This window comes from Pundamilia nyererei, unplaced genomic scaffold (genome assembly GCF_000239375.1).
Source record: "Pundamilia nyererei isolate P.nyererei 1_Seehausen unplaced genomic scaffold, PunNye1.0 scaffold00046, whole genome shotgun sequence".
In the NCBI taxonomy this organism is placed as follows: domain Eukaryota; kingdom Metazoa; phylum Chordata; class Actinopteri; order Cichliformes; family Cichlidae; genus Pundamilia; species Pundamilia nyererei.
Genome location: NW_005187447.1, coordinates 2,557,191 through 2,569,812, shown reverse-complemented (window position 1 = coordinate 2,569,812; position 12,622 = coordinate 2,557,191). Strand labels below are relative to the sequence as shown.

Below are 12,622 nucleotides of genomic sequence, written 5' to 3'. Positions count from 1 at the left end.
TCCCATAGCTCTCTGGAAGCTCCTTTACATTATTTCGGGGTAATGGCAGGTTAATGGAAGCCAGGTGGAGCCTCACTCCACCAGGAGCACTTGATTGACAGTGAACTGTGTCGATGAATTGGAGTGCAGCTACCCACAATCAGGGTCGGGATGGAAACATGGCAATTCTCAAACAACAGCTGCTTTTCTTGGCCACAACAGAGGCGCCATTTCCACTCATCTAAGACTACTCAGTACATGTAGATATGGTCATGCATGTGCGTCTGGCTTTTCTCTTTGCTTGTTTGTGATTAAATGTGTCTATTGACTAAATACTATTGCACCAAGTCCCTTGAATTTGAAGCCTGGATTTTGAGCGTAAGCACTTAAAAAAATAAGTGGAAATGAACAGCGACATTGCTTCATAGAGGGTGGCCTGTTCAGTGTCACTATGTTTATAGTGTAGTTAAAACCATTTGGAAAGTGCGAAGTCCAGAGTAGGATTCTGATTATTGTATTTATGTTTATTTTGCTTTAGAGCAAGGCATTTTTCCCCACTTAAATATAATCAAGATTACGTTCACAGAGTTACTTGGTTTGACTATTAGCGATAAGTGGCTAATGATAGCTAATTTTTGATAGCTATTAACGATTGTGATTAGTTTGTTAGTTTGTTGACGTCACCACTTTTGGGTTTATATTCTTTGATATTTTTAATCTTGACAAAATCAGTGCTGCAGTAGCAGAGCTACAGTCAATCTGAATCATTCATTTCAGTTCCATAAACTTGTTGTAGTAAGAAACTGTCCGATTAAACTGACACAAAAATGCTATCCCGTTTGTTTCTTTCTGGCATATTTGGTTTAAATTGTGTTTATTTTCAGATTGATTTGACTATAAATGCAAAACAGAGCGACAGAAAGTCAGGTGGCAAAATCCGACTCAAAATTAGCAGAGGCTGCTTTTTATTTATGATTCACCGAAAACATTCTTGTGTTCATGTTGATGTCTTAGGAAAAATGTTTAGTAGCACACCAAGAGTTAGACTGCAGGCTATTTGTGTTTGAAATGCAAAAATGTGTGTCATTGGACATTAGAAGGTTAAATTTGCCATGATATGCATAAACCTTGCATTGACATTATTTGAAGTAGATCTTTGGGAGATTACTTGATGCTAAAGGGAAAACCTTTTGCTGTAAGGCCAAATATTTCTATGGAAGGGTGGAATTTGGCCATTAGGGCAGCTTTCGGTTACACCATAGATATTCTGTTCTCATTAAAAAAGAACATAAGATGAAACACCAGATATGTCATATCTATTATATGTCATATGTATGGTAATGTGAGCAGAACTGCTGCAGTACAAATTTGGATTTTTAAATCACCCATCCGATGCTCAACCTATTACAGCTTTTTTTTTTTTTTTTACATCATTTTATACATAAATTTATCACTTCCCTTTCATGGTTGGTTCATCTTCCATCAGCAAAGCAAGCTGCATGCTCTCCATTTTCTTAAATTTACAGTGGCACTAGTGTACAGAACAACAACACTGTATGACGATTTTTAATTTATACTCTTTTTATAAAATTACAGATTACACGGGGACCACGTGATACAGATGGTTCATACTCCCACCGGTAAAAAAAATCAGATCAGGCTTCTTGCAGATCATCAAGACAATAACTTGTTCTCCAGAAAAAATCAAGAAATACACTTGAAACTAAATCTATTAGGATATACGCTCATTTCCTCATTTAGCCACTTGTGATGATATCAAGGGGTGTTTTTTTTATTCTTTTTAAGCTTATTTACAGCATTTTTCTTATCTGTTGTTGTTCTTTTGCTGTCGCAAATCTTTTAGAGGGTCGTGTTTTGATGTTAAAATCCCTCTTAGTATTAGGTTGTGCTTATGCAGCCCTGATTTAGATGTCTGAGTCTATAATCACAATATGCTGTTCAGCTCTTTCTCTGAGAGCCATGATTGGGATGTTAACTGCTTGGCAAAAGAACATGACACCCAGGGTGACACGGGGATTACATGTTCTATATTTAGTCTTTATGTACATGAATATTGGCAGGACAGCTCTGTACATGTGACACACACACACACACACACACACATACACACGCACACACATACACAGCGATACAGTGATAATAACACAGATCTCCAGCACAGAACACATTTACAAGATGGGCTCTAGAGCAAACACTGGCTGAGATACACACGGGAATGTCTGAGCTACGACAACTTCCTCATAAAACTGGAATTTTCTTGTAACAGTTACTATTGTCATCAATAAAACAGACAATTAAAAAGAGAGATGAAAAGTATAAAATAATTTAAATTCCTCCTAAAATGCGTCATGAATATGCGGTGACAGATCTATACAAAGCGGGCAGCTACTGTATCTCCTTGACACACTGAAACCGAAGGATGCAACAAACATGACAGACAAAAGCGAAAGTCATGCAGCAACAAAGGAACAGAGAAGATGAAAAAAGGGGATCTTCTTTGAAGTTCTGCCCTCCCAGTGGCAGCATGATGTCAAGATGACAAGCCTGGTAACAAAGCACCTCACGCTATGGGCCACCCAGACGTGCCACAATGAAATGTAAACATAAATATACAGGTTGAAATCTCTCTCTACAAACAGTTCAGTCCCTGCCACGGGCCCATCAGCTGTGTGAGTAGTCAGTCTGTATACACTCCTTAGTAGAATATCACTTAGAGTTAAATAAACTTATTTAATATATATATTTATAATAGATTTATTCTTTGCAGAGTCTTTTAGCAGTATTTCCTTGTTTTCACCAGTTTGTTCTGGTATTTTACTGAGTGGCCACTGTGTCCCACCACGTAAACGTCCAGCAGGTAGGTCTTTCCTGGCTCCAGACCTGTGATGGTTTCTGTGGTCACAGCTTTCTGCAGGTTCGGGCTGTGGAAGTACTTGCACAGGACCTTTTCTGACTTCCTGCGGGTCTCTGGTCCAGCACATTGATTTTGTTCCCGGCGCCGCTGCTCCTCGCCGTAATTGTCAGCCACTTCCTTGCGGTAAATGCAGTATTTGTTGCGGTCCTGCGTGCCCAGCCAGGCCACAGTGACGGAGGAGCAGGTGCGCAGCTTGTCAAAGGCCTTGATGCGTGTATCCTCCGGAAGTGAAGGGAAAGGCTGCTTGCTGCTGGGTCGGGTGCTGGCAAGCACCTTCAAAGTGGAGGCTCCTTTTCTGCTGCCACGGAAACGGATCAGGTATTTGGCTTTTGGCTTTCCCCGTAGCTGGAACTGCCGTATCCCCTCCACATTCTGGGAGAGCAGCAGCTTGCCATCTCGCCTCACCTGCACCTGCACAGCATCCAGACATGTGTGTACAAAAAGAGTGACCCTCTGGTGGGAAGACACGGGAGCGAAGCGCAGGAACTTGCTGCCCTTCCTTTTTATGAAAACCTCTGATACTTTGCCGTCCTTCAGCTCAACTGTCTTCTGACGAGCCTCCTCTTTAGTGCGAGCAAAGGTTCCCACATATGCTGTGCTGGTGTTGGTAGCAGCATTTACTGCAAATACATCAAAGTAGTACTGTGTGTCTGGTTTCAGGTCTGCCACCGTGAATATGTTTTTATTGCCAATGCACACCTTCTGGATGTCTGATACCCTGGGCTTGGCTGCGTATGCCCGTGAGATCTTGTTACTTGTGAGGCCCCGGTCTTTGCCGAAACCATTGTCAAAGCCAAAGTGCACAAAGTCGAACGGGCTAAAGTCTCTGCCGGGCTTCGGAGCCAGCATGAATGCATCGTCAGTGCTGATTTTAGCCTCGGCAGCACACATGCTTTTGAAATTGTGCTCCTTGTTGATCACTACGCAGTACTGCACAGGCTGGCCCATCAGCAAGCCGGTAGGTGTCGGTTTCCAGGCCAGTGTGACGGTGGTACGGCCAAGTGCAGTGACATCCACGCGGGGGTCGTAGGGCAGCTCTGGGTAGGGCTGGTCAGACTCCGGAGTCGTGGTTGCGTACACCTTGAAGTTGCTGTCTTTCTCAGTGGACAGCAGTTCAAGCTGGTAGAGACCAGAAGGCGTGCTTGTGGCCACATAGGACTCCACATCATTGCCCTTGTAGGTGAAGAGCTCCGTCCCTTCATCTACTGTCACCTGCTGTTTCTGTTGGTCCAGAGGTTCAGGCTCTCCTGGAAGATAAAAACCAAACACACACAACATGAGCTGTTTGCTTTAGTCACCAAATTAGACAACCCTTGCAATATTTTCTTTTCTTCTTTGGCTTTGATGAAAGAAAATTTCCACCCAAAGTGAAAACTGTTTAACGCTGCAAGATCATGACTAAGCCTCATGGATCATTATCCCACACCCATGGAAGCCATGTTTTCACTCCAAACATCCCCAAAGATCTCAGGCCAGCATTCACTCAGCCTTTCTAGGGAAGTTTTGCTACAAAGAGGCGCCTTGTAGCTTCTATGTGAGAGGGACAGTCTAAGCTCTTACTCCAGCTTGAGCAAGAAACCATAATATTATGTTTGTCAACCAGAGAGAGTGTGCTCAGCGGTGTACTAAAAATTAAGCTCAAAGATCAACTCCCAATAGAGATTTCTAGCAGGAAAAGGCTGCAAAGACAGGAAAGATTTCACTAGCTGCTCTGTTTCTGCACCAGTTTTCGTGAAGTCACTGCCACTGCATGAGTCCAAATTTGTCATTATTCTTCCAGCTCAGGATGAATTCTCTTCTCTTGAAGCGCGGTCAGTGTCCACAACAGTGTAACTACCCATTTGATCTGACAGGAACAAAGACACACATGCAGGTGCTCATGTCTGGACATTCAAATATATGCTCACATCACACATCAGTGCTCTAAACCCCTGCTTTAGTCATCTGGCAAGATCTCCTCTGCTGAAAGGACACCTTCCAGATGGGAAAAGGTTTTAATGTGAAGCAGAAAAACAGAAAAAATGAAGGGAAAAAGGAAGACAAACAGACTGAGTGTAGCGGGATTTATCTTAAGAAGACTGAGGCGACCTAAGTAAAGGGATGTAATGTCTTTGATTCTTTAGGGTGACTAGAAAACCACTGAAATTATAGACATCAAACTGGGCCGAGTCAGACCTCATAAGTGGTCAGACTAGACACTACATCTGTGACTTAATTAAAACCCACGAAAACACAAAGCCTAACATCACTGCGTAGGTTAATTGTGTGTGGGGATAGTCATATTTCCAGATAACGTGTAATTAACCTCTTCCACTGCTGCCTTATGTCAGTTATACCTGATCCTCCTCCGCTGGCGTCTTCTGGCAGCTCCTGCAGAGTGAGTTTCCACTCCAGAGGAGCATCACAAGGTGTCACGGTCACAGACAGGGGTGTGTTGTCTTCTTCCACCACAAAGTAGTACCTGTGAAAATAATAGGCCAGATATAAGCACCAATGTTCATCATAGTTTGACATTATCCTAAATAATATGTGGAGTAAAGGCGTGAGCAGACTATAATAGGTGAAGCACGTGGTGGCATATAGTGTTTTGCCTTGAGTGGAGAAAGACTTTCTCATCTATTATTTAGTTTTTGCATCAACATAATAGATCCTATTACAGGGTAACATCTGATGTTTCCTATCTATTTACAGTAAGTAGACATCACCAGGTTTAATGTTTCCTTCAATGATTGAAGCAGTCACCAGCACACGGTTTAACTGGCTCATTTTTTTAACCACCACCCTGATATTGTTTGTCTCACAGAGCTCTTACCTTTTGGGTGTGTCTCTGAAAAGATAGCCACTGATCTCAGCTCCGTCCGGTATGACTGAGGAGTCGTGGAATAGCGACTTGTCTCTGATCTGCATCTGAAAAAGACCTTCATCTCTCGTAGGCAGTTTCTGGGCAACAGATCCAAGCCCCAACAGTACTAGCAGCACCACCACGCTCCAACCTTTACACTGCCTCATCCTGAAAGACACAGAAAATTGACTTCAGTTTCATTAAGTGTTTTGTGATTTTTCGCAGATGCTCCTGATCGTCTGAGCAAAGAATTCACTCTTCTTCTTCTATGGTTCTTAAATGAGGATGTGAAAACCACATGACACAAAGATGTCTTTAAGTAGCACTTTATTAGCCTTTTCTTGAGTATAATAAGTTAATCATTGCTTTGCCTGACTCCTTACAAATAAGAAACCTTTTCAACTCAAGGTGAGTCTGTGAATGACCTTATACCACAAGACAAATTCAATGTTAGCAAAAAGCTGATATGCTACAGGTGAATTTGCCCATTAGTTTAAATTTCCTTCATCTTCACGTAACGTTTACTTTCATCATCCATGTTTCAGTCTATATGCCTACATATAGACACACCTATACATATATAACCACAACACGGACAACCTTGTCAGTTGCATTGACTCACAGGTGTCCCGAAACAGACAGCTGGAGCCAATCATTGTCTGTTAGCCCTGTCTCTGCCATTTGATATCAATAGACCGGATCTCTTCACTGTGTATGTGGTGGTGGTGCCTTTTGGAGCATTTTATCTAATATTATGGCTTGCTGTGTGAGTCAGATTATTAAAAGTTCATGCTTCAGCTTTGGTGAGTAAAAAAGGCGAGTAAAATTGCTTGCTCGGTAACCAAGCTTGCTAATGTTAGCATTCCACCCTTTTCTCCATATAAGGAAACTTCTGGCACAAAAAAACACACCGCTACAGTGGCGAGATCAAAATGCTACAGCTGACACTTCAAAATACAGAGTCCATAACCAATGTGTGATGTCATAGTGGCTATGTCCCTCGATTATTGAGTTAATATTAGCATACAGACTTGGATTGGCACAAGAAATTCCATATGTGTCACAGTAAAGACAAAAAACCTGCACAAACTATTTTTTTAGCTGGGTTATTTTTATTCTTTTCTTTCTTTACTAAGCTAAACTAATCGACCGTTCTTCCTAAAATTTCTAATTATTAGTTTACAGAAAAATTTAAAAAAACTTTGATAAAAGAAAACGTTTAAGCATTTTTATTTCACATTTATTCGATCTGAAAGTACCCTGGGCCACCGCTAACACTGGCAGCATTAAAGTACCATGCACAAGCTACAGAGGAGAACATACAAACTCGAAACCACCTGCTGTGAGGCAACGGTGCTAACTACTGAGCCACTGTGTTCCTCATTGAGCTGAGCTGGCTGCTTTCATTGTTTCCAGTCTCATTATGCTAAGCTATGCTACTTGACTACAGAAAAGGCTGAAACTTGATGTTTAGCTTACGCGCATAAAATTAATATCAATCTCTCTTCTCAGCAAGAAACTGTATACCACACTGAGTACCTCGTGTGTTAATGCACACTGTCAGTAAATATTAAAGGCTCACATTAGCTAAAGTATGTCTAAGATTTCTGTTTTTCTAATGGAATTTCTAAATAACCTTGTTTTATCTCTCCTTTTATTTTGACATTGGTTCAAAACTGCTGATGTTAATGAGTGTGAGCTGTGACATGCATACAGTGTTTTAGTGAGCTTCTGCTTTTGTCCGCAATGTAATATATTTTATGCTAAAATGTGCTTCTTATCCATGTTTTCCTCCTAGTTTCAGCCTTAATTAACATTTAACTTAAAATCCTGATCACCATCTGGGAACGAATCAGAGACGAAGAGCCCCTGAATGAGTACCCAAGGCCACAGAGAGGAAGGGGGATTAGATTTAAACAGGAATGTGTGAAGGAAAAGATATTGCTTGGCACTCCGGGGACCCACGCCGTTTCATAAAACGCTTAATATAAAAATCCCCAAATCCATGTAGTTTAAGTTTTATTGACACTAATATAAAAATGTTTGGAGATGCAATCCACAGTTGGAGCTGCAGCCGATGTGGCTGAGAGGCTCTCACGTATCCCCTGTCTATTGATTTCTGCCCATTGATTGCAGCTGATGGGAATGCCAAATCCCCGGTGATTTAATCAGTGTAATGATGGCAGATTAGCCAGATACTTTACTGCCATTTACTGCAAGTGAGATGGTGTCCTTTTAATGACCCCTCTCCCTTTCTCTGCTCGCCCTCCTTTGTCTGTCTCCTTCCCTTGATCACAGTTTTTTTTTCATCAAATAATCTCTTTCACACTTGTACACACACATCCCCTCCTCTCAGTTCATCTTTATGCTTTCTCCTCCTTCACCGCCTCCCTCAGCAGAGGCAGATAAGTAAAACCAGAGGACTCGGGCATGGATGAATATCCACACTACACACAGGGCTTCATTTCTACATTATAGTCCTTTAAAAACACAAGCAGGGAAAAAAGCCCATGACAGCTCCTGTCAGTGTCTCTGCTGTTGTCTGAGCTCAGCCTCCCGTCACACCGCCAGACTTCAGAGAGCAAAAGGAAAGCCGCCTAAGTGGTACTTTGAGGTTTGACTCACACAGGGACTTGAGATCCTTATCGCCTCGGCTTGTCTCATTCCACTTCAGAAACATGTCAGTTGGAACAAAGACATGTCTAATAATACTTAAGACAGCGCTGAGGTAGTACGCGCAGAGTCTCTCAGTAGCATGCACAGCATTTCTCAGAGCTGCCTTTCTTTCAAACATCCCAAAACACTCCACAGACACAACGAGGGCCTCGTCCCCTCACCCGGCTTTGTCCGCCGCAGTCACACACTGAGGTTTTTAATCACCGCTGCCTTAAACATTTGATGCGTGCCTTCCCCGTGCTCTTCACATGTGACACCACATACTGTATATTGCAGGGAGATGACATCTAAATATCAGAGCAGTTGTGTTGGGTCACTGTGGTTGCATGGACCAGCGCAGAGTCAACATGGTCACACAGCCGGCGCTGGATGTGCTTTTACATGCAGGCCTGCACCATTCTCATGCCACAGAGTTCCCTTACGAAAATAACACATTAAAAAAAGCTGCATCTGGAACAAATAAAGTCTAATGTTTAATTAGAATGGGGAAGAATGTATGATCCCAATTTAGGGAATGGATAATTTTAAGGCAAAGTAACCCACAGTCGTGTCAACTTTGTTTTGCTTTTGCCTTTCATCTCTTTATTTATATATTTATAGGTTTTTGTTTCACTTTCATTGGTATTTGCCAAGTATTTTCTGTAGAAAACATTGTGTATTTTCTAATTGGCAAGCTGTGGAATTTAGAGAACTGTGTAACTGGATTAAAGGACAAATGCAGGAGTTTACAATGGGTGAAAATAGTCCCAATTTTCTTTCCCATGGCTGTCTTTGACACATCTAGAGTATCAGTCTTAAACAAATAAAACAAGAAAGGACCCCCACCTCCTTTCCCTTCCTGTGTAATCTGTAGAATTGCATCCTATCAATTGAGTTTCTACTTTAACAACTTTGACCCAGCTCTAATTTGGGGTCATTACAAGCAAATCATGTGCACAGCCAAAACAAAAATGTTCACACTTTGTATTTAAATCTCCCAGATGGATGCAATCTTTTCAGCGACATCAATCCGTAGCAGAATCAAAATCGTTTACGATCCACTGAAGATTAAAGTGAGAAAAATATCAATTACATGCAACCATTTGGCCACAACTTTCATCCACCTGATCGACTCTGTGTGCACGTGTGAGAGGAGCGTATTTTCAGCAAGAACATGGTGATTATAAGCACGTGATTTTCACGTATGGGGCTTTTTCTGATCACAAGGCAGGCTATATCCATGCAACCCCCAGCCTTGTCCTGCGTGCGTGCACGTATATGCTCACGTGTGTGTGCGCAAAACACCCCCCACCACCACCTACACTCTCTCACTTCACTTTGTTTCTCTCCTTCCCTCCAGCTCCTTGTCAAGATGGATAAGCCTCCTGCCTGCTGCCACATGGAGCTCATTAACAGAACGGGAGGGAATAAAAGACAGTTTAATTTCAACACAAATAAAGAGACATTTCGGATTCCACCCAACAAGACGCCTGGCATGAGCTCGCAGGACCTGAAGCCTCTGTGTGTTTTCTTAAAGGAAGTCTAGATTTATGGCGGGTCCTCGGTAGCGAGCTCCATCATGGCTGTCACTTCAGGGCCAATGTGGAGATTAGAGTAAGTAAAGTATATGCAGGAGCCAAAGAGGGAACCACACAGGACCTGGACCTGTTCTATAGGCAGGCCAAACCAAATCAGGTCTGGTGCTCTTGGACAGCTAAACAGCTTATTAATAAATTGGTAGAGACTGTGGTAAACGCTCTGATCCAACAGTGGAGATTTTAATCTGGTGTGTGTGTGTGTCCATACGTGCACACATATGCGGGTCCAAACCATTGCATTCCTCTGCTCCACTCTGTGTGTAAGTCTAAATCATCACTCAGGACCTGACTCCTCGCCATCCACAACATCGCTCGCAGTTTGAGTTTCTGAGCTATCCACATCATCAGAACCACTAAGGCTGGCACAATAGCATCATGGAAACCAGAGCCCAGTTTCCTTTCCTTCTTACCCTCCCCTTTCCTCTTCGCTCCTTTATATTTCATCTCTGATCCCTGCCTTTAGCTTTGCATCCTGGAAATTCTCTATGAGGGGGTCGCGGGGGCGCTTTCTGTGTAAAAACAACTCAAATAGAATTGAGGGTGGGGGAGTGGCGGTGTCTCTGACTGATGTGCTGGCATTGTGGCTGCAAGGGTGATTAAAGATTACAAGAGAAAATGCCCCCCCATGGGAAAGTCATCCACCCACTGCCCATCATCCGGTGCACGCATGCACGGGCCTGGCCCCGTCGTGGGAAATGAGTCAATCATGATCCGGTATGTTGTGCTTGGTTGAGGAGGCAGAGAAGGGGAGCACAGAAAGCCTGTTCAGCAGCTAGTGCGAGCAGGCTCTGCCTCTTCTTGTGTCCATCTGAGGGAGCATAATGAGGAGCTTTGCAATGAGCGTGCCCGGGCGGGGGGAGACGAGGAGAAGCGCATGGTGTGTGGATATGATGAATAATTTAACAAGGAAATAAAAACTTTGCGCCCTTAATCTTCCAGCACTGACTCTGGATATGTGACAAAAGGCAGCGGAGAGGCGACTGTATATACACCACTGAAGCCTGTCACTTCTCTGGACGCAAAACGGCTATAGCAACACTGGCGGAATTCTTTCAGCCAGAGAGTTTTCATATGCAAATCATGGTTTAGTTACGGTATGCGACGCAGACCTTCCCATTTTAAGACTTTTTTGTTCATGATTCATTCTCCTGAGAAAGTAGAAGGGAGGCAGTGTGGCTTCACCCTGCTGCTAAATACAGTTATTCAAATCCCCACTCCGGGTATGTCTCTCATTAAACACCGACTGAGAGCCTCTCACATGGACCGAATGAGGAAAACAACTCCCAACACCAGCTAAATTATCATTAATCTGCCTGGAATAATTCTAATTGAAACAATGCAGACGGTGCCAAGTCAAATAAATCCAATTTTTCACTTATATTAAAAAGCAGCTCTTCATTACGCGCTTCACTAAAGCCTGTCTGGGCTCTTACAGGTGCGTAAAAGGAACCCAGTTGTGACACGGTGAAACTAACATTTATCAAAACTGTAGTCCTTATATAAAACTTTTACATTTTACAACTAAAAGCGAACAGAGTGAAAACACCACAATTGGTGCACAGGTAGCTAGAAATACAGCATGTGTAGAAAAATCGCCTGTGTTGGGTGCTGTGTCACCCCTGGGAGCATGGGAACTGTCGCGAGGCACAAAACAAGAGGATTTTCGTAAAGTTCATCAGCTCATCTGCCCCGTGTGATATAAAGCCCAAAACAAAATAAACTACAATTAGAAAAGCATGCGAGTTGTGGCTTGAATGAAATGCGTTTGAAACTTTTAACTTCCTGGAGTTGTAAACCGCAAACCGTTTCAAAGGCACCAGCTACTTTACTCAGAGAGTCCGACTCTGAATTCATGCGGAGCTTGCATGCATATTACAAAATAAATAAATAAATAAATAAAGCTACAGAAAAGTTTAAGAAAATAAAGAAGTTTTTTCTCATATAATTGCTCGAAGAATCGGACAAACCGCTACACTGCAGAGAAATCAAGCGAAAAATAAATGCATAATCTTTACAAGAGACAGTCTTACCTCTCGCAATATGAATCGACGACGTTATCTGCAGAATGGTGTCTGTTTTTCTTTAAAAGAAAAAAAAACTCTTACAAAAGTGCTTTAAAACTAAATCGATTGATGTAAAAATAAAAAAAAATAAAAACACGCGCTGTCCTCTGCAGTGTCCAGTATCCCCTCCTTTAGTTTTCACTTCTATTGTTGGTGTCTATCAATCGGATTAGACGACTCTGGTGCGTGCTTGCAGTTTTCTTGTGGATTGAACTGGTCTCTGGTGGGCAGGAGTGTGTGTGAGAGTGTGCGCGAGTGTGTATGAGTGGGTATCCCGAGTGCTGGCAGTGCGTCCCTCCCCTGCCGCGCCGCTGCTATTGAAACCTCCACTGGATTGGAGGCAAAACTAGTGCGAACTTCTTCTTCTTCCCTGCGCTCCAAGACAGAGAACCAGCCCACTCTTTCAGCAGCAAGCCACAAAAATATCCCAGCAAGGACCAGACTGAGTATTACTCCCAGGTGTGACCGGCCCTCATACTGAAAGCATATAAGGAGAGGGAAACAAATCCACAAGCCAAAAATCTTAGATGAACAGAAGCAGTGTGTTGCT

The 12,622-nt window shown here is 42.8% G+C and overlaps 1 protein-coding gene across 1 annotated transcript; it reads right to left on the bottom strand.

Moving 5' to 3' along the window:
• Positions 1-2,016: 2,016 nt before the first annotated feature.
• Positions 2,017-12,129, bottom strand: ndnf (neuron-derived neurotrophic factor). Its single transcript, XM_005732344.1, has 4 exons — positions 12,040-12,129; positions 5,727-5,924; positions 5,251-5,375; positions 2,017-4,161 (listed from the first exon to the last, which is right to left on the bottom strand). Exons 2-4 carry the CDS (start codon positions 5,921-5,923, stop codon positions 2,774-2,776), a joined length of 1,710 nt encoding a protein of 569 aa, XP_005732401.1. The 5' UTR covers position 5,924; positions 12,040-12,129; the 3' UTR covers positions 2,017-2,773.
• Positions 12,130-12,622: the final 493 nt, after the last annotated feature.